The 21,023-nt window shown below is 37.4% G+C and overlaps 5 protein-coding genes and 1 long non-coding RNA gene across 6 annotated transcripts; 3 read left to right on the forward strand and 3 right to left on the reverse strand.

Moving 5' to 3' along the window:
- Nucleotides 1–961: 961 nt before the first annotated feature.
- Nucleotides 962–5,519, forward strand: LOC138130291 (UDP-glucosyltransferase 2-like). The gene is made up of 3 exons (XM_069046725.1): nucleotides 962–4,696; nucleotides 4,746–5,188; nucleotides 5,240–5,519. Exons 1-3 carry the CDS (start codon nucleotides 3,884–3,886, stop codon nucleotides 5,517–5,519), a joined length of 1,536 nt encoding a protein of 511 aa, XP_068902826.1. The 5' UTR covers nucleotides 962–3,883.
- Nucleotides 5,520–6,332: 813 nt separating this feature from the next.
- LOC138131240 (uncharacterized) lies at nucleotides 6,333–16,889 on the reverse strand. The gene is made up of 4 exons (XR_011159736.1): nucleotides 16,638–16,889; nucleotides 12,062–12,266; nucleotides 7,563–7,624; nucleotides 6,333–6,857 (listed from the first exon to the last, which is right to left on the reverse strand). It is a non-coding gene; the product is annotated as an uncharacterized lncRNA (long non-coding RNA).
- Hyls1 (Hyls1 centriolar and ciliogenesis associated) lies at nucleotides 10,068–11,113 on the reverse strand. The gene is made up of 3 exons (XM_069048138.1): nucleotides 10,912–11,113; nucleotides 10,394–10,855; nucleotides 10,068–10,340 (listed from the first exon to the last, which is right to left on the reverse strand). Exons 1-3 carry the CDS (start codon nucleotides 11,006–11,008, stop codon nucleotides 10,171–10,173), a joined length of 729 nt encoding a protein of 242 aa, XP_068904239.1. The 5' UTR covers nucleotides 11,009–11,113; the 3' UTR covers nucleotides 10,068–10,170.
- fu (STKc_STK36 domain-containing protein fused) lies at nucleotides 11,336–13,830 on the forward strand. The gene is made up of 7 exons (XM_069048104.1): nucleotides 11,336–11,497; nucleotides 11,550–11,663; nucleotides 11,713–11,858; nucleotides 11,907–12,422; nucleotides 12,557–13,299; nucleotides 13,348–13,649; nucleotides 13,704–13,830. The coding sequence occupies exons 1-7, from the start codon at nucleotides 11,336–11,338 to the stop codon at nucleotides 13,773–13,775; spliced, it is 2,055 nt and encodes a 684-aa protein (XP_068904205.1). The 3' UTR covers nucleotides 13,776–13,830.
- A 59-nt stretch (nucleotides 16,890–16,948) lies between the features above and the next one.
- Nucleotides 16,949–17,534, forward strand: Polr2F (RNA polymerase II subunit RpII18). Its single transcript, XM_069048141.1, has one exon. It carries the CDS (start codon nucleotides 17,084–17,086, stop codon nucleotides 17,477–17,479), a length of 396 nt encoding a protein of 131 aa, XP_068904242.1. The 5' UTR covers nucleotides 16,949–17,083; the 3' UTR covers nucleotides 17,480–17,534.
- LOC138131216 (probable ATP-dependent RNA helicase DDX23) lies at nucleotides 17,527–20,887 on the reverse strand. Its single transcript, XM_069048102.1, has 3 exons — nucleotides 19,879–20,887; nucleotides 18,737–19,825; nucleotides 17,527–17,797 (listed from the first exon to the last, which is right to left on the reverse strand). Exons 1-3 carry the CDS (start codon nucleotides 20,885–20,887, stop codon nucleotides 17,580–17,582), a joined length of 2,316 nt encoding a protein of 771 aa, XP_068904203.1. The 3' UTR covers nucleotides 17,527–17,579.
- Nucleotides 20,888–21,023: the final 136 nt, after the last annotated feature.

Genomic DNA, 21,023 nt, shown 5'->3' on the forward strand with positions numbered 1-21,023 from the left:
TTTATACCTATGTTTTTTATTGAAACAAAAAAACCGGGCGGTTAAAAAATAAAATGTTGTCCATTGAACTTAAAATAAAATTTCATCGTTTGCTAAACGCCCTTGGCAGTTATATTCGGAAGTATAAAATCTCAAATCATTGAATGATCGAACTCTACTTGCTGCGACGTACAATTGAAAACTGGCTGTCTCAATAAAATTGCAATTTTTTCGAATGTTTGTTTTTGAGACTTATTTATTGTCATCGCAAATACAGCTATAATTGGAAATTGATTTCTTTGAAAATTAAATGGTAAAATAGTACCTGAATACGTAAAATTTATACGTGGAATCAAAATTCTCTTATTGCGTTCGGTTCCAGTTAAATCTTCGGAATCAATAGCATTGCGATGCATAAACTTGATGCGTATTCTTGTTCCATAGACTAATGCTTCCTTTGCATTTAAGTTTCTGATCAGTAAAACGTGCAATTAACTTTCAATACTAACTTATGTGGTGGCAAACCACTGATAGTCAAAGAATTTTGTATTTCACTCCGAAGAGTGTTTTTATGAATAATCTAAATAAACTCCCTCTTGGAGTGGATTTCACTGCGAGGGGATTAAATCAATTACAAATCATCCACTCCGCATTCGCTCCAAATTCACTCCGCATTTACTCCGCTAATTTTTTACAGTGTATAAACGTAAACAATAAATGTTTTGATATTTGTAACACACAGGTGTCCCCGAAAAAGAACTCCTTTATTTATCGGAGGATTTTAATTATTTATACACCAAATTAAATGGCTCTAAATAGGCTACTAAAGGCCCTAATAAATTCACATACAGGTCCAAGGGCTTCAGGGTTAAACTGTCAAAATATTTTTTTTCAAATGCGAACACATAATTTTTTAACACTTTTGATAGAGATTTTTATTCTAAAAAGAACAGTGTATCACAAGTGTACACTTACCTACTCAAAATACAAAAAAAAGTTAAAAAATGCTACTATCGTTGCTGCTTAAACTACGCACTGTACCTACGTGCAATCCCAAATGTTATTACATATTTGTCATTTGTTTTTCCAATTAACTTAATTTGGGTAATTTATTACATTGTAACGTAATGAATTTTGATAGCCTCTCGCTTGGTGCTCGTCATTTGTTTCAAAAGATAGTGTTATTTTTTTAAAAAATTTTTCTTATATGAGGTTACACATGTCATACATTGTTGTTTTCAGAATAAAAATCTCTATCAGAATTACTAAAAAAAAGTAGGTGTCCGTATTTGAAAAAAATATTTTGACAGTTTAACCTTGAAGCACTTTGGGTTTTACGTGAATTTAGTACGCCATTTTGTAGCTTATTCACAACCATTTAATTTGGTGTACAGATAATTAAAATCCTCCTATAAATAAGGGAGCTATGGACTCGTCTTTGTTTTGGCGACACCCTGTATATTATACATAAATTTTTATCTTTCTGCACTTCTCCTCCATATAACCTTTAACCATGCCAAATTTCACACTCCTCCGTGCGCACAGTTTGCTTAAAAAGGGGTACAAAGGTTTTTCTTCACGTATTAATATATAGATAAGCCGGCGAAATCTCCCTTTGATTCGTGCAATAGTATATTTCAAACCAAGGTAAGAAAGTGGTTTCTTGCAGACCGCAGGCAAAGATTATAAACCTAGTCGTAGACGAGGTTTGTAAGTGCCTAAGGTCTGCAAGGACACTTTCTTAACAAGGTTTGAATACAATTTTTTCCCTACCGGCACAACTTTGTTGAAAAAAGTCAAAAAAGATGGTTATATTCGTGATTAAAACGAAAATTTTGAGAATTGAATAGTAGGCTGTGTTATTTGTTTAATTAACTTGTCATCGCATTTGAAGATTTGAGGTTTGTTCGAAAATTTGATATAAACAGGGTAAAGTAATCTACCTACCTAGCTTATCTGTTTATTTTCCACATTATATGATTGACCTACCAACTTACTTCATTGAATTGGCTTTCATTTATCAATAACTTATTTCACTTTTGACACTTTTAACATTTGTATTTTGGTACAGTTTTACCATAAACATTTCATGATTAACTTTCTTACCTTAGCGAGAAAGTTGAATTTTCTCACCTCAAATGAGGTATCCACAGCCTACATTTCTAACCGGTAGGGAGAAAAAATATTTTCTACTGCTACACGGTCAGCACTGAGATGATAATTATGATTTCTTTGTACTCGTGTTAACGCATGAATTCGCTTATATGGAGTCATTAACCGTGGTCTGATGGGAAATGCTCTGTCACCAATTATGTGATAATGTTCTGTTGGGAAAAAAAATTGAGGTCCATATTGCTCGATGTTTTGAACAAATGAAGAACTACGGAAAACCTAAAGTGCATTTATCTATGTGTGTTTCTTTTTCAATTTAGTCTAATGTAATACCCGTGAATCATGAGCTGCGCCTGGGAAGCCGATAAATGCATACAGTAAAATCTTCTCAACGTTTGAAATAACCATTGCATTAATTGAATGCGACATATAGCGATCAACATAGCTGTCACGTTGGGTCCATGGAACCACTTTAATATTAATATGACTGCCATCGAGAGCACCTAACACATCTAAAACTCTTTGAATAGTACCTATATAACATGCCTTGTAACATCTACTTGGATAATGTGTGAATCCACCAGCAATGTGATTCACTTCTTCTTGTGACTTTGGCCAAACAATGAATTTGTTTTTTAAACCAACGATTACAAACAACAAATTATTTACAATGCGATGAATTGTCGCTGGGACAATTTGAAATGTTTTACCTATTGAAAGTAATGTATCTTGTGTGGCCATATACCACAAGAATACTAGCAGTGCTTTTTGTGTTTCAACTGGTCTGTGTCCTCCACGGTAGACTTTGTACAGCAACTGGTGATGATCATTTTCGACAACTATACTTAATAGCTTTTGAAACGTTGCAGTATTCATTCTGAATAATCGAAAAAATGTAATATCATTATAATGATCCAGCCACGGAATTCCCTCTATTGGAATCTTGTAGTGATGTTCTCTTAATTTAACTGCATACAGTGGCGGACAAAAAAAAGTAGGACAAGTCTTATTAAGAAATTTAGCCAAAATTGAGTTGAGTAAACCGGGGTTACTATAATAAATAAATAAATATTTTCATAGTAACCATAGAAAGGGCAAGCAAATTTACATTAGCGAAAAAACATTGTCCTACTTTTTTTTGTCCGCCACTGTATATAATTTTTGTTTTCGACATTTCGTGCAGAAGATGGATTATTAAAAATGTATTATCAAAAAAGAAATTATCACAAATCATTATCAATTCAAGATTATCCATTGATTCTGCAAACGAGTAGGGATTAATCAGGTTATGTTTACAATTTGTCAAAAGCAAAGCACGGAAATGACATGTCTTACCAATCTAAACTTACCATTACCTTTTTGCGATTTGGGTTACCAGAAAGAAAATAGCGGAGTGGGGGAGTTACCACATAAAACCTTACCGTTACCTGTGGTAAGCTCGCAAAAATTCGCTTCAAGTCTGTTTCCAAGACGGTAAGCTATGTTTACTCGTTGCTAACGGTTCCCGTCATGAATGAATAATTTGCATGTTCCAAAAGCGTTCCACCATTTTGTTGGTCATGTCATGAGTTATTTTAATTTCATGAATTCATGCAAATGTAATGGCTCATTTTTTCATGCTCGACAGTTTAAATAGTTTTTTAATGTCGTTTTTTAAATTTACCCAAGTTGTTACGCAGGTACCTTCTATGAAAACTACTACGTAAGGTCTAGTACTGATAAACCCCTTATGAATAACAAATGACTTAACCGTTATTAAGCGTTTAAAATAAAATTTAGTTCAAGAGTCACCATGTTCTTGCTTGCTGTTCTTTTAGTGACTTGTCTATCTGCCTCACGTTCTGCAAGAATCCTCTACATTTCTCCCGTTCCTTCAAGGAGTCATGTCGCAGTTCATCAGTCGATTAGTGCACACCTGTCACTTCGAGGTCACCAAGTGACAACGTTATCACCTAAGTCACTGAAAAACCCAAATCTAAGCAATCTCACCGAATTTGAATTTCCAACTCTTCGTGAAATCACGGCGAAGCACCACGACCGAACGACAAAATTGTCCAAAGACAACTTTCTGTTCAATACTCTTCTATATGGGTCCAAGTACTACGGGGAGCTCGTCGAAGAAGTCCTGAATCGCTCGCAGACAATTTTTCAAAATGCTTCCATCAGTTTTGATCTTGTCATAGTGGAAAACCTTCATCCTTTAATTTACAGTTTCGGGTGTCGCTTCCAAGTTCCAATAATTGGAGTTAGCTCTTCAGCTCTGCCTTTCTACTCACACGATTTTGTTGGAAATCCCACGCATCCAGAGGTAGTTCTCGAACCGCGAATGCAATTAAACAAGAAGATCGGTCTGTACGAGAAATTCGTCTCTTGGTTTAATAACGTCTGTTTGAGGATGTTTATGAGTTTCCATTCCTTCTCCCAATATGACAAAAAAACTAAGAAGTACTTTGGAAATGACTGCCCTTATATTGGAAACATTCTGAAAAACGTAAGCTTAATCCTTACAAGTGCCAATCCAGTTGTCCATCCAGTGCGTCCAAATGTTCCCGCAATTGTGGAAATGCAACAGATTCACACTCGACCCACGAAACCTTTGCCTCACGTGAGCTACACTAAATGACACTCTTCAATCGCTAATTTTCTTTTTAAAGGACCTCCAGACTTTTTTAGATGGCAGTCCTCGAGGAGTTGTTTATTTCAGTCTAGGATCGAATATAGACACTTGTAATTTGAGCCTTTCCCTCAGAGAAACTATAACGGAGGCTTTGGCAGAACTACCATATAATGTGCTTTGGAAATGGGATGTTGATCATTTACCAGAACCATCTGGAAATGTAATGGCGCGGAAATGGTTGCCCCAACAAGATGTCTTGAGTCACAAAAATGTTAAAGCGTTTGTTACCCAAGGTGGTCTTCAGTCAGTCGAAGAAGCTATCATTCATGGCGTACCTATTGTCGGAATGCCATTTTTCCTCGATCAGCCAATAAACGTGATGCACATGGTCAAGATGGGTGTTGCTCAAAGCATCGATCACGCCATCATGACCAAAAATGAGTTGAAGGAAGTGATAATCGAAGTCGCTTCGAATGAAACGTACTTAACTTAAGTCTGAGTTGGAATAACACTTTTCAAATTATTTTGTAGGTATAGGACAAACGCAAGACGAATGAGAGATGTGCTAATAGATCAGCCTGTACCAGGATTGGATAAAACTATTTGGTGGATTGAACACGTGATCAGGCACAAGGGCGCCAAACATTTAAGAAGTCCAACAGTGGATATGTCATGGAGTGCATATTTTCTATTAGATGTGACTTTTGTTGCTGTGCTTTTTGGTGGCGTTGTCTCTTGTACCGTTGTTTTATGTGTTAAGACAGTAAAAACTTTGATTATTATGAATCGCATTCCCAGAAATAAAAATTAAAGTAAAACTGTGCCTTATTGCGTATAATTGCATAATTCTGCAAAATGAAAAATCTGAAAAATGAAAAACTAGGTTTGTACAGCTCGGACATTCGTAGTTGACAAATTTCGGCGCACACCGAATGGAGCTTCGTGTCTAGTCGTCATTGCTGAATACAGAAACGTAAGAGCCAGTGGCGTAACATTTAAAAGACTTTAGTCAGGTTCACGTAGAATGAAAATCAGGCGAGAAGGACCAATAGGCGGAGCTTACCTGCGAAGTTTATATTTTCTTGATTTACAGGGTGATTTTGAAAGTTGTGCAGATATTTTAATCACGAGCTACTGGCTTCATGTAGAACTCGGAAAAAATATTTAAAACATTCCATGTCAAAAAATAAAATGACATTTATTTTTTGAGCTACAATTTTTTTTTAATTGCTTTTAGTCTTCTACTTTGTCAAACAACCTCGTAGGTAAAATTTCGGCACATTTTAAAAATACACCCTGTATATCATATTTGTTTTGCCAAACTGTAATGTCGAGAGATCTCTTTATTACCATCACTCACTTTCCAGACCAGAGAGTGTGTGATTGAGTGAGACGACTACTGTATTTATAATTCGAATTCAAAATTTCGTAGAATTCGTGCTAGTTGTATTTCAATAAAAATAACTTATTTATGACCAGAAAGCATTCAAAGCAATGTGGTTATTATTGATGATTTGGCGATAAAAGAACTAGACAATGTATGGAGTGTCGACCGGGGAAGAAGAATCAAAAACAGCGGAAGTACAGACAAACAGATGTTAATAAGGAAAAATATCGTCACGTGTAGATTTAGATTGTTTATTTTATTTTATTATACAAGGAGTTGACATTTTTAATGCTTTTCAGTACAAACTACAATTCAAGAAAATCAAGAAATATAAATCATCGCAACTGCGTCAAAAGGGCGACCTATTTTATTTTTCACTTAATTTTGTCTTTGATGTGTCATCATAGCTGATTCAAGAAGTCGTTTTAGTTCGTCAAACTTTGGTGTGAAATATGATGTGAGCTGTTCTGTGATCTGCTCTACTATCTCGTCTTTGATGTTGTCTGTGACACGCTGTGCAATCTGTTCTGAGACCTGGTCTGTAATCTGGTCTGCGACCTTGTCTGCGACTTCATCTGCTACCTTGTCTGCGACTTCATCTGCGACCTTGTCTGCGACTTCATCTGCGATCTGGTCTGCGACCTGATTTGCGACCTGGTCTGTAACCTCCTGTGTCATTGTTAACAAATCTGTTTTCAGCTCTGCACGGAATCCCGCTTTCATTTGTCGAAATGAGTCAATAAGTACCTGAGTCGATCTATCCTGTAACACAAATAATAACAATATTGAACTAGATTCAAATGGTGTGCGATCATATAATTCAGGTAACTCGAGTTTAGATCTCATTGGCTAATTATATCCCTCCGCCACCCGGCGGCACGGCAGTTTTGCCGGAGTACATACACTATTACGGATAATACTATCAAGTAATAGTGCAGTGCTTATCAACATAATTACCGGCGTCTCGCCTCCACATTTTGACTTTTTTGTGTTTTATGTTCTGTGTCAATGTTAAGGAATTTCCTCACGATATGACATGAGTATAATAATATACCTTTTTGAATTTCAACTACCAATGTGTTCGCTAAATCCAGAATTTTTAAATTTTTAAAAAGAGATTGCGTTATTTAATTCTGAAACAATATTAACTTCAGCAAAAAATTTTGATGTACTCTTCACTAATTATAAGACTGTAAAATCATATTTGTAAGCTATTTCGTGCCTATCATGTTGAAGAAAAATCGAAAATAATTTTTGTTGAACAAAACAATAGGAAAATTAAACAACAGCAATATTAGTACCTACATAAAAGAAAATATAAGTTATGTAAAAAAAAAGCAACAGATTTGATTTAATCTAATATCAGCATGGTCAGGACAAGCTAATTGGTAATAATTACTCATAGATTGTTAAACAATAATTTACTGTATTTGCTCGATAAGTTACAGCTCAAAGGATCACACTTACCTCTGATGCAGACTGTGTTAACTCTTGGTTACTTTTTGGGTAATGCTCCATTTTCAACAAGCCTGTAAAGAAAGATAAATTTGCTCTTTTGTGAATACATATAGGGTGATTCATATAGTATTATACAAACTTAAATCGGTGGTAGATTCCAACCCCTAGACACTCTTACAAAAATGTCTAGGTTCTAACGTTAAAATTGTCGAAGATAAAGAATGTTGAAGAGTGTACTACCACCAATGAAAATATTTTACGTTGAAAAAAACTATCAAGCATTGTTGTCAAAATGAAACTAAAGCGAACTTTATAATACCAATATTTTCCCTATAACAACAATTGTTTGCTTCTATTATGACATTCATGACATTTGTTACACATTGGACGTAAGTGGAATAATTTAGCGAAGAATGGCATTTACTAATAGTGAAAAAACCGATATGGTAATTTTTGCCAATTTTTGATGTGACTCAAAATTTTATTGTCAAGAGCCTTTTGAGACCGGAATCTGCCACTGATTAAAATATTTATGAAACTATATGAATCACCCTGTATATGTGTAAATATCGAAATTGAGGGCGGAAAATATTTTTGCAAAAAACAAAAGAACATTCTTGTGAGAAAAGAAAAGTTACTGATGCCACGTTTTTAATTCAGTTTCTACGAGAGGCCCTACAAGAGTTAGGTATTAAACGAATCAATTGAACCCACTCTAAAAAGTATGTAAACTAAACCAATTAATAAACACATCTTCGCTATGATGAATTTAAATAAATAAAGGTAAAAACATAAATGAAAAGATTCACTTATTTTAAAATGCATTATCAGACATTAGTAAAATGTAAAATAAACTACCTTGACAACCGCCAACACGTGGGAACCAGAGAATAAAAACTGCTTTCGCAGTTTGCACTTTTTGCAGCAGAAAACAAGAAGATAACAGAACGACAGCCCAGTCTAACCCCCTACACGATAAAAGTCCAACCAATTGTTCTTTAGGCTTTAGGTCAACTACGTTTACTTTTTAATGTTTCTATCGCTTTACTTGCCTCTGCATTTGCCACCACGACTTGAAATTTGTGAGGACGAAGTTCGAATTTACACATTTATTATAAATTTGCAGGTGAACCTAAATTTCTGATTTTGAACAAAACAAAAAAATTCGAAGAAAGTAAAATTGAATAATTTAATTTGCTGTCTACGCAAGCGTAAAAAATGTTTTTTTTTCTTGCAAGCATGCTACTTATGTCATTTTGTTGATTTTCCAAGTCTAAGAATTGTCTTGTTTGCTTTGTTTTAACTGAAGCTATGTATTTCGTATTAACATTACATTTCTTCATTTTCTGCCAATTAATCTTTTGCTTTATTTTTGCCAATTGTGTGACATGTGCAAGCGATTTTGTTAATTTCTACGACGAAGCAATTTGTTTTTAATTAGCAAATCTTGCCAATTTACTTTTGGCAAACAGTTTAATGGTCTTTCAATCTTCAATTAGCTAAAATGAAATGTAAGTACTTATTATTAATTACATTTTTCCGCAGACTTAAAATAAAATTTCCAAATTTGTAAAACATGATTTATTTCAATATACAGGGTTATTCACGTAAGATGACGAGCCTGACCAGGTAAAAATCCAATGCATTTTTTTTTGTTCGACACTGTCAGAATTTGGGAATTTTCTCCTGTGTGGACGGATTTTGATAAATGTCACAACTTGTCAAAACGAAACGTCAAGCAAATTTTAAAGATTTTAAGCGATTTGGAGCCTTTAAGGGGCTCGTCGAACAGAAAAAAAACCGTTGTATTCAACTCGTTCGTGTGTTTTAAACTGGTCCACTAGTACCAAAAAAAACCCAATTTACACAAGAACTCGTCAAATAAACCACTATTCGGCCACCGTCTAGAAAAACTGATTTTTTCGCCCAAATGTCTTTTCTGTTACCAACAAATCGTTTTGTGCGAAATGTCATTTTTAACCTATCATAAGATAGAAGATAGCCAGCAGTAAAACGCACCTATTATTATAAGTTTTATAAAACGCTTGATTTTGACACGACGAACGCAGTGAGTGCTCCAACAGAAAGAGTGTCACAGTGCGCCTTATAAAACGAGTGTGATGTACTATTTTTTCTATTTCGGTCGCACGTCGCAGTAATTTGATAAAAACTCTAAAATCTAATTAGGAAATAATCTAGGGACTTTTGTGTGACATGAATTATGGTGGCTTGGTGGCTAGAGATGCATGCCAGCGTGCTATTACAGCAATACCAACGTAATACGTATAAAAAAAACTCAAAAACAGTTTCACAAAAACCTCCTTTGTGATACTACTTTTAGTTTCACAAAGACTCACTTATGATACCAAAGTAGAAAAACAACTTTATTAAAATAGAATAGGATAAAAGTTGGATAGTAAATTAACAAATAAATCAGTGTCATGGTCACCAACCTGACAAGCTCTTGAACTAACAAACATTACATTTTTTCAACAAGGGAACAACAAAAACTCATTATTCAATTTAACTCTTTTTATAGCAATTCCCACAAACAGCCATACAAAAATATTTTGTCTTGCGTAAAAACAATTTTATTTATTTGTCATCACTTCATCACTTAAGTTCTAGTTACTCTTGGACCACTTAACATTTTTTCTCTTATTGCCCACCTCAACCCAGTTCTGTTGGCTTCCCCTGGAACTTTTTGCCTTTTCCAATTTGCTTGATATTGATGGTACAATGCTACTGGATCACTTTTATGTTTCATTTCAATATAAGGCCTTATAACTGCAACATTTTTATCAAGTATCATCATAAATAATAATATAAACAATACTAACATGCACTTTTAGGCCTAATATCACTGGACTTTTTCATAACAACAATTTTACTTCCACTAGATTTTACATTATCTTTTTGATTTTCTTTCAATGGTTCATCTTGTACACTTTTTTTCACATTTTCTTTAGATTTCACAGAATCTACAGACACTACATTTTCCTTATCACTAGCAGTCTTAGATTCCCTAATTTCTGCAGAGACTGCATTTTCATTATCATGATGTTTACACCTAGGTTCTGACTTGCTTTTCTTTATTTGCACTGAAATAACACTCTCTTTCTTTGAAACAACTTTAGCCTTTGAAGCACAAGTCCCTTGTAAATGCAAAGTAGAAAATATATCATCAGCTGGCTCCTCTTCTTCTACATAACCTAACTTGTTGTCTGGAATAGAGGGTCCCTTTGTTTCAATTTTTTCTTCCGATTTTTTCCTTTCCTCGTACTTTATCAACTTTTTCAAGTCTGAAAAAATACAATCGCTTAATAATTACACTACAGCCCCACTCAATTAACAATACCTTTCACAAATTCTTTCAACTGTTGCGCGTTTATATTATTATAACCTAGCTGATTTAAATAAGCCAATACTTCTTGGGAACTAATTCTAGTGGCCATTATATTAATTCCAATCCATTCATTACCAAAATTATAATTTTTCGACGCGCAACAACGTTAACCCAATTTGATCACACATTAAATTTACTACCATCCTAACATCAAAAACTTCCCCTAAGTCTCTTCCGAAATGGTTATTTCAAAGTTCCACACAATTTACATTTACTTAAGATAGATTCAGAAATGTTTATTTTTTTAATCTCCATTCGCATTTATATAATCTGAATTTTCTTAATAACGAATTTATCGTAAACGGTCATTTGTAGTTCGATCAAGATCACCAACATCAACCAACATCTGGTAACTAAAACGTCAAACGTCAAGAACATGTCAAAGCCTAATAAATGTAAACAAACATTTACGAATTTAAAAAATGAAATGGATAAGTACGAAGTCATTAAACTCTTGGGGGAAGGTTCTTTCGGCCGAGTCTATAAAGCCAAAATAGTCTCGGATGGATCTTTTGTTGCATTGAAGGTTATCTCTAAGGTATTTTAGAAAAGGGGTTGGTTGTAGTCAGAAAAAAAATGTGTATTTTAAGGGTAGAAGATCGAACAAGGAAATAATTGGATTACGGCGAGAATGCGAAATTCAACGTCACTTAAATCATCCAAATATTATACAGATGTTAGATTCATTTGAGACATCTAGTGAGGTTAGTTGGTTTATTTTTATGAACAATCTGTGCAATTCAATTCATTTAGATTGTTGTGGTGACTGAGTTTGCTCACAAGGAGTTGAATACAATTCTGGGTAAAGAAGGGTACTTGTCAGAGGAAAGAGCAGGTCCCATAATCTGGGACTTGGTCTCAGCTCTTAACTATTTGCACTCACACAGGATACTACACAGGTATAATGTTATTCTTTTGGTCAAATTGCTCTAAATGTGAGGTTGCAGAGATCTGAAACCCCAAAACATCTTAATAGATTCAAAAAATAATGCCAAACTGTGTGACTTTGGTTTTGCTCGAAATATGAGTACAGGCACTCATGTTTTGACCTCAATTAAAGGAACTCCCCTGTATATGGCTCCTGAATTAATTGAAGAACAACCTTATGACTATAAAGCTGATCTGTGGTCTCTGGGCTGCATCATGTATGAGTTGTTGGTGGGGGCACCCCCATTCTGCACTGCTTCCATTTTACATCTCATTCGTTTGATCCGTCATGAACAAATCAAGTGGCCTACTTTTGTATCTGACAGTTGCGTCACGTTCTTGAAAGGGCTTCTGCAGAAAGATCCAGCAAAGAGAATCAACTGGGAACAAATTTTGAATCACAGTTTTGTAAAGGGTCACATTTTAATATGTGATGATTCAACCAACATGCCACTGACCAAGGCACTGTCTGAAAACACTTTGCAAGCCAAGGAACAGCAAAGGAAGGATCACTTGAGCAACAAGGTTCAAGGAAGGTTGTTAGTTTTGTCAAATTTAATTTGCTGTCACTAAATGTAAGGGAAAAAAATCTTGTTGAGTCTTTTGTGGTACTGCTTGGTATTGTTTTGTTTGAAATGATAAGAATGTGGTTGTGATTTTTCTTGAACAGATCAAGGAGTCATCGAGATGAAGAAGATGCAGCAAGCGTGCACAAACAGTCGATTCCGCAAGACGACGGTGGACTCAGCAACGAGAAAAAATTAAGAAAAAGCGACCCACAGGATGCCAAAAACAACAACTTGTCCATAAACGAAGAGATGAATAAATTATCGTTGAAAGACGTCCAGGATTCAGCTTCATCAAAGCAACACAAATTGAATTTTATCGAAGAAAATCACCCGATCGAAACGGAAGAGTGGATAGTTTTCCTTCAGAAGCTGATGGAAGAAGTGATTGGTGGAGAAATGACCTCACTGACGCAACCCTACCTCACAAACATAATCGTGTCGCCTTTGCGCAACACTAACACCAGTCCCAAGGTGTTAATGTACGTGGCCAAACTGCTGTCCTTACCGTTCGCCCTTCGAACCGTCTCACAAAAAACCCTAGACCAAATGAAAAAAGTTTACCTCGAAGTTAAGCTGGTGCCTAATTTGGTCTATTCGTCTAAGCAGATAATGCGAATAAAACGCGACGACGGCTCAAGTTCGTCCCCATCCCCGACGGGTTCACCAATACAAGAGCGCTACAAAGACGCCGCTGACCTGACAGACGAAGATTTTCGCTCTCTGGAATCTATCTACATGTTGATCACGCACTTGGTACATTTGGATAACGAGTTTTTGAGTCAGTTGTGCGACTCGATCGCCGTCCTTAACATCTTTACCATCCTTAAATTCTTTTTGTTAATTTGTGAGTAGCGTTAGGTGTTCGTGTCTCAGCGTGAACGAGATGTTTTAGGCAAAAGCCGACTGCAAATAATTATGGATCTCTTGGCGATCTTTACTCACGTCTTGCGCGTTTTTCCCGAGAATTTGGAATTGATCGATCGGATTATTTTAAATGAGGCACACGACGGAAAAACTATTAATTTTGTAGAGTTGTTGAGGCACAACAGCCCATTACTGAAGGAGAGAGCTTGTTTCTTCCTGTTATTTCTAGGCAAATATTTGTCAGTAAGTAAAATGGAAATTCTGTGGAACGAAACGGTCAGAGAAACGCTAGAAGCTCTGATGTATGATTCCATTGAAAGCGTTAGAAACGTAAGTTGAATAATACTCGTTCATCTACCACCAAAGCAAATATTTTTATTACAGGCGGCGGACAGAACTGTGGAAGAATTGAAATATAAAGATTTTTACAAATACTCAAATATGAAAACGATTTAATTTATTACGTGCATCCAGCTACATATTTTTTTTATTATTACACATTTTTATTCACGTTGAGCGTTTTTGTTGGCCCCAGTTTAAAATACAGGCATGTGTTTGATTTTATATTGAAATCACCATTATGAAATATGCGATAAAATAAAAATTAAATTCTCAGAAACACGACCTGCTGAATATTATAACCGGCGTGAATTTTTTCCTTATTGTTCGTTGTTTTTGCATAGTGTTGTTATTGTTGTTTGTTATATTGCGTATTGAATATTACTTAAGCGTGAAGTGCCCGTTTTGTGGCGCCCTCATTGCTCATTGGCGGAAATTGGCTTTTTCTCGGAAACATTTTCGTGGTGCATTTTTCGTCGTGCTCAAAAAATATAAATTTACAGTATTGGCGATTTCGGCCACCGTTGGGGGCGCCAGTGCTGCCAAGTCATACTCCTGCTCGATCAGGCTTATGTCTGTGCAATGTGCATTGTTTTTTAAAACAAGTTTTTGGTTTTATGTAATTTGCTGTTTTTCTGATTGCTTTTTTTAAGGTTACACAAAACGACAACACTTTAGAACTTTAGTTTATTAGGGGCCACAGCAGAAAGCGGATGTATCGTGGAAGGCGTAAAAGTGTTGTGTGCGAAGTTAATTTTATGTGGTGTTACTAAAGTGATGGAAGCAAGGTAGGTACGAAATTTTTGGATTATGTCTACAAACAAGTGCCTTGAATCTCACCCAATATAAATCATTTCAAAATATAACCTTAAAATACTACATATTTAACTTCCAAATGTAGTCTTCTTTTTTAAAGTCTATGCCACAGACCCTCATATAATTAGAAGAAGATTTTCCCATTAATAAAGCACTTCCCCATGTTTCCTTCTCTCTACCCGGTCTTTAGATTAGAACCGAAAACATTTTCGATGAAAACATATTTCGCTTTTGCACCACAACGCGGAAATAAATAGAAACATGCTTCCGGTTCGTTTTTTCGACACGTATTACAGCCAAAAACACAATTTGTTTTTTTGTTCGACACTCAGAATTTGAGAATTTTCTCCTGTGTGAACGGATTTTGATAAATTTGACAACTTGTCAAAACGAAACGTCAAGCTAATTTTAAACATTTTCAGCGATTTGGAGCCTTTAAGGGGCTCGTCGAAAAAAAACCGTTGTATTTAACTCGTTCTTGTGTAAATTGGGCTTTTTTTGGCATGAGTGGGCCAGTTCGAGTGAAACTCGAGTGAAACGAGAGTTTTAAAGGTCCACGAGTTTCACTCGTTTCACTCGCGTTTTAAAATGGCTCACGCGTGCCAAAAAAGGCTCAATTTACACACAAACGAGTTGAATACAACGTTTTTTTGTTCGACGAGCCTCTTAAAGGCTCCAAATCGCTGAAAATGTTTAAAATTAGCTTAACGTTTCGTTTTGACAGGTTGTCAAATTTATGAAAATCCGTTCACACAGGAGAAAATTCTCAAATTCCGAGTGTCGAACAAAAAAATTTTTTTCTATTATTGATTCAAAAAATTGAAATTCACGCATAATATCTATTCACTTTGATTGTGACCACAACGAAAAACATAGTAGGCGCTGTTTAGCTGTGTGCTGCATACGTTTTACACTAAATATTTGTGTGGTGTAACATGATGTGAAAATGTCAGAATTGTCAAAACTTGACCACGGTAGTAAAGCTATGATTTTAATGTATTTATCAATATGAATAACGGAAATCAATCTTTGAAGTAGGAGAAACTAAAAACGTCTGTCTGATTCTGTGATCACGTCTGTTGAAAAGTGAGGTTATATCCAGGTACAGATTATTTAACGTAAAAACTTCGAAATCACCTCATGCAATTCTCGATATTAATGAAGAACGAAGGAAATGGTCATTTGGCAGTAAGACAAACGCGAAAAATGCCTGGGGATTACTAATCAATTAGCATTGATTAATACAAATAAGTATTTTCAGATAAAAACTTATCAGACAGAAAGTTCAAAAAAATGATTTACAGGGGATGAAAAGGCAGAAGGTATTAAACTACAACACTTACTAGCCAAAATGTACAACAAAAAAGCACAAATAGAGTTAACTTTATTGGTGATGTTCGTCTTTGTGAGTTGTTTTCCCGTTGGCTTCAATAAATGTCTCGAAACAAGTCAATATTAACCGTTTGGTCCCAACTTTGAGAAGACGACGTGGCATTTTCTTTTTGAATTCTAAAATTTTGTACCAAAACTCAATTTTATAGATATGCGCACAGTGTACGTCGAAAAACGTTTGCGCAAGTCGTGCTCCATTCTGTCTTCTGTGAGCGTGACGTTTCTGTCAAAATGGCGCCTCCGAGAGTTGCCAACTGCGACTGGATTTAGTGTTATCTAAAATTCCCCATAAATAACCTAGCAACTGAAAAGTTACTAGGGAGTGGTCACAATCAAAATGAATAGATAATAGTTATCGGTGCCTGAAGTGGGTCATTTTCTAACGTGTATTTCTTTTTGCATTGTTAGTAAGATCGAAACCATAGAAACCATACAAAACAGTGTGTGAAATGCGATTTCACGCACACGACTATTTCTGTGTTTCACTTCACGCACTGTATTTTATTAGTTACCTAGCAACATGGTCACTGCATTGAAACTTCAGAGTTCCTTCAAAAATTTGAATTTTTAATTTCAATTTTTTGAATCAATTATAGAAAAAATATTGTTTATATTTCGTGCGTGAAGATGTTTTTGTGCATTCAAAGGCTTATACTGCCTCGACCTTCGTCTCGGCGTAAAAGACCTTTTCATGCACAAAAAACACTCTCTTCACGCACTTAATATAAAAATAACTATTTATTGCAAACTGAAACAGTTATTGTTGCTCACCCTGTAGTAGGTCTGCATCATAGTGATTTACGTAATCATTAAATTGTCTTAGAATACCGAATTACACTCAAGCTTTTTTTTGGGTCGAAGTAAACTTGACATTTATTATTCGAGTTTTATTGTCCGGCAATTAAATTCAAAAACTGTCAGAAAAAATTAGTCGCCTACGGAAACGTAGTTTTTTTCGTTAAATTGCCAGGCAACAAAATTCTCATTGAAATGTCAAGTTTACTTCGACAAAAAAAAATAAGAAAAAATATTTTTTTTTGTATTAACCTAGATGGCGCTGCAAATTGTTTGCTGTCAAATTCATCTGTCTGTCAATTTGTCATTCGTATTTCGACAGCTGTGCGTGGTGTATGTGATTGCACAAGTGGCTTGTGAGTTTACGTCTGCTAGTACAGCATTAACGCATTTTTCGTGTATTTGTTAATACACGTTAAGCCATGAATGACGAAGAGTTTGATGGAGATGATGTCGGCGACGACTTCGAAGACGACGTCGACGATGACAACATCGAAGAACTGGAACAACCCGAAGAAGAGGGAGACAACATCGACATCCTACCGCACGGACAGGCCGGAGGCGGCGTGCCCAAGAACAAACGCATAACCACCAAATACATGACCAAGTACGAAAGAGCCCGCGTGTTGGGAACGCGGGCACTACAAATCGCGATGTGCGCCCCGGTGATGGTGGAACTCGACGGAGAGACCGACCCGCTGCAAATCGCAATGAAGGAACTCAAACAGCGAAAGATTCCCATCATAATCCGAAGGTATTTGCCAGACCACTCCTATGAAGACTGGGGCATAGATGAACTCATCATCATAGACCACTAGATTAGTCAGATATGTACATAATTATAAGATATTGAAATGAAACGCTATTTTTCAAGTGTACCGTTTTATTTCCCTCTATATCTATAACTTTATAGTAAATTTAGGCAAAAATCATTTCATCCCGACGACGTTTGGGTTGGTTGGGTCTGATTTGGCATTCAGGGTGATTCATCAATTCAGGCGGACAGGTAGAAACGGGCGACGATAACAACATTTGCTTAAGATCGTAGAACAGGGCTGAATCGTCGTTCGTGCAAAAACTGATTGCGATACCACTCTTCCCGGCGCGACCAGTTCTACCAATACGATGGGTGTAATCTAGAAAAAAAAAAAAACATGATCAAACACGGAATAAATAATGTATTATGTAAAATAAAGTGCAGTTTTTAATTACGAGTGTGAACGATTAAAAAGGATATTGCTGCAATAATTTGGGCGGTCAATGCATGCTTGGCGAAGAATGCTGTGGAAGGTTACCATGGGAACGCTGTCAATAAGATCCACTGACTGCACGGTCCGCCATTTTAAATTTGATTTTTCATATTCAGGGAAAATGAGTAAATTCGAAAATTTTGATATAGATAAGGCCCCGAAATTGTTATCCACAAAATCAAGAAAAATAAACTAGCGGCAATGTAAAGAATTTGTTACGCGGTGCCATGACAAAAAAACTACGAAATTTTTTTGTTGGTATCCTTTCATGAAAAATCGAAATTAGTCTGCTCCTCGACTCTTTGGGTGCATCATTCGATGTAGTCCCGTAATTATGGATAATTCTTGGGGACTTCCTCCCAGCTAGCTGAATTTTGGTACATATTTTCATTTAATGGTTATAAATAACGTATCAAAAGTGACCCAAAGTCAACTAACTGAGAAGAAATCCATAACTTTTTCTTTAATATAATGACACGACTGACCTTGAAACCAATGCTTAACACGAAAAATCACGAAATTTTATCCGGTTTGACATTTACTTTGATCAGCCAGTTGTACAGTGGCGAGCAAAAAAAGTGAAACATCAAATTCAAAGTGAGGTTAGGACCATGCATTGGTTATTTCACGCCAAACGTCATGATAATGACTTGATGTTTCATTTTTTTTGCTCGCAATAGTAAGTACATGGCAAACCGTGTCTGTTTTCATTTCAATCCATTTTTACTCCTTCGGAAGTAGAAATGAAGCTCTAGTTTTCCAAAAATGGAACTCGAGTAGCATTTTTACTTGGAGGAATACAAAAAACATTCGGAATTTACGCACCTTCGATAGTTTTGGCCATGTCGTAGTTCATAACCACCGAAACGTCCTTGATATCGATACCTCTCCCGGCGACATCCGTCGCCACCAGGATGTCCTTGGCGCCCGACTTGAGACTCGCCAGAGCGTACTCTCGCTGTTCTTGACCTTTACCTCCATGGAGCGTGCACGCGTTGTAACCCAATTTCTCCAGTCCTTTAGCCAGAACGTCCGCTCCTTTTTTCTGGTTGACGAAGATGATGATCGGAGGATCGACTCCTTTGGACAAGTACTCCATCAGCTTGCGCCGCTTGTCGTTCTCGGTCATGATGTGGACGATCTGTTCGACTCTTTCCGTCGGTTTTCCGATAGACCCGATGTACACCACCGCGGGGCGTCTCAGGTACGTCCTGGCCAGCCTCTCCACGGCCGGGGGCATGGTCGCCGTAAACATCACAGTCTGTCGATACTTCTTCTTGCTGTTGTAGTTGGCCAACAAGACTTTGCTGTCCTCGGCCTCTTCCGAATCGGGCTTGAGATTGGTGACCGGCATGTACTCGAGGATCTTTTGGACGTCCGGTTCGAAGCCCAGATCGATCATCCGGTCGGCCTCGTCCATCACGATGTAGGTGCACTGGTTGAGGACCAAGTAGCGGTTCTCCAGCACGTCGATCAGACGACCCGGAGTTGCGATGACGATCTCGCAGCCCATCCTCAGCCGAAAACCTTGCTCTTCTCTGCTGAGACCTCCGACGACGACCACGGTGCGGATCCCCAACGGCTGTCCGAACTTGACGGTTTCCTCTTCGATCTGTTGCGCGAGTTCACGAGTGGGGGCCAGGATGATGGCGTAGGGACCTTGATCGGCGTCTTCCGTGCGCTCGATCTTCGGCAAGGACTGGATCCAGGACAGCAAGGGGATGAGGAACGCGAGGGTCTTGCCGGAGCCGGTCTCGGCGACGCCGATGATGTCCCGATTCTGCATTCCTATAGGAATGGCTTGCCTCTGGATGGGCGTCGGGTCCTTGTAACCCACTTTATCGATGATCTCGAGCAGTTCCTTCTGAATTCCGGACTCTTTCCAGCACCGGATCGGCTCCGGAATTTTTCCACCTGCAACAAAATACATTACACAAACAGTACGACACCAGTTTTTGAATACATACCTTTAATTGTGATGTTGTAGTCCTCCCTAAATATGCGCCAATCGCGTTCGGTCATTTCCGTCACGTCTTTCTCGGACCAATGGCGATCGTCCCACAGCTGCTTCTCTTCCTTTCTTCGCACCTTCTTCAATCTGACCTTCTCTTGCGCCTTCTCTGCTTCAGTTCGACGTTTTTCTAACAGCTCCCCATAAAATTTGCTCTGGTCCCGCTTCTGGGCCTTGATATCGATCCCGGCCAAATTACCTCTCCCAAAGAACTGCACCTGGTGTCTCTCCTTGTACAAAGGATTATAATCCTGTGACGTATCTTCTCCCGCGTCCCAATCAAAGACAAACTTTCTGTCATTCAACCTCCTCACCCTCCTCTTCTTTTTAACCAAACCAAGGTATCTCTCTTTAATCGCGTCTGACTCCTTTTCTCTATCTTTATCTTTCTGTTTATCGTCCTCTTTCTCTCTGTCACGCGGGCGTCTGAACTCTCTGTCATCCTTCCGCTGTTCCTCCTGCCTGGATGCCTGCACACTCTCAATTATCTTCCTCTCTGCGTCTTGCTGCTTCCTAATCCGGTCCACTTCTTCCTGTCTTCGCTTCAAAGCTTCCGCCGCTCTCTGCTCTTTTGTCAGAAACACCGGCTTGCTCTTTGCTGCCTCTTCAGCTTTCTTCTTGGCCAAGAGTTCTTCCAGCGATAACGGCTCTTTTTTCGCCGCGGCCTCTTGTTTTGTGTCTATTTTGGTATCTGCTTTGTTTTCTGTTTCAGGAGTGGGCGTTCGTTTTCGCGAATCTTTCCCTTTCTTGTCATCCTTTCGATCATCTCTTTTGTCACGATCGTTTTTCCCGTATCTATCGTACTTACTACTCGAACTTTCATATTTCTCCCGCGAACGTGACCGGTGCCGTTTATAAATGCGTTCATTGCGTTCCTTGCTGCGAGACCTAGAACGGCGCCTCTTGTCGCGGTCTTTGTCCATCCTTTCCCTACTACGGGACCGGCGCTTTTTGTCGTTCACCATTGCAAAGTTTTTCTCGCACAAATTCAGAACCTTACAACTACAGTTTAAATTGATCCCATATGATACATTCGATGTGTTTACAAAAGCAAATGACAACACACTTTGAGGTTATGCTAACGTTTGCTGAACGTCCGAT

Source organism: Tenebrio molitor, chromosome 5 (assembly GCF_963966145.1).
Source record: "Tenebrio molitor chromosome 5, icTenMoli1.1, whole genome shotgun sequence".
NCBI lineage: Eukaryota > Metazoa > Arthropoda > Insecta > Coleoptera > Tenebrionidae > Tenebrio > Tenebrio molitor.

Bases quoted from the DNA above. Each gene is read 5' to 3' on its own strand.
- LOC138130291 (XM_069046725.1), top strand. From the start codon at position 3,884: ATGTTCTTGCTTGCTGTTCTTTTAGTGACTTGTCTATCTGCCTCACGT. The intron at 4,697-4,745 runs GTGAGCTACACT...TTCTTTTTAAAG, and splicing joins CCACGAAACCTTTGCCTCAC to GACCTCCAGACTTTTTTAGA. The intron at 5,189-5,239 runs GTACTTAACTTA...ATTATTTTGTAG, and splicing joins GAAGTCGCTTCGAATGAAAC to GTATAGGACAAACGCAAGAC.
- Hyls1 (XM_069048138.1), bottom strand. From the start codon at position 11,008: ATGGCCACTAGAATTAGTTCCCAAGAAGTATTGGCTTATTTAAATCAG. The intron at 10,856-10,911 runs GTATTGTTAATT...GTATTTTTTCAG, and splicing joins GTTGAAAGAATTTGTGAAAG to ACTTGAAAAAGTTGATAAAG. The intron at 10,341-10,393 runs GTTAGTATTGTT...AAAATGTTGCAG, and splicing joins TATTAGGCCTAAAAGTGCAT to TTATAAGGCCTTATATTGAA.
- fu (XM_069048104.1), top strand. From the start codon at position 11,336: ATGTCAAAGCCTAATAAATGTAAACAAACATTTACGAATTTAAAAAAT. The intron at 11,859-11,906 runs GTATAATGTTAT...GTGAGGTTGCAG, and splicing joins TCACACAGGATACTACACAG to AGATCTGAAACCCCAAAACA. The intron at 13,300-13,347 runs GTGAGTAGCGTT...GAGATGTTTTAG, and splicing joins TAAATTCTTTTTGTTAATTT to GCAAAAGCCGACTGCAAATA.
- Polr2F (XM_069048141.1), top strand. From the start codon at position 17,084: ATGAATGACGAAGAGTTTGATGGAGATGATGTCGGCGACGACTTCGAA.
- LOC138131216 (XM_069048102.1), bottom strand. From the start codon at position 20,887: ATGGTGAACGACAAAAAGCGCCGGTCCCGTAGTAGGGAAAGGATGGAC. The intron at 19,826-19,878 runs GTATGTATTCAA...ATTTTGTTGCAG, and splicing joins CTACAACATCACAATTAAAG to GTGGAAAAATTCCGGAGCCG. The intron at 17,798-18,736 runs GTGCGTAAATTC...TTTTTTTTCTAG, and splicing joins CATGGCCAAAACTATCGAAG to ATTACACCCATCGTATTGGT.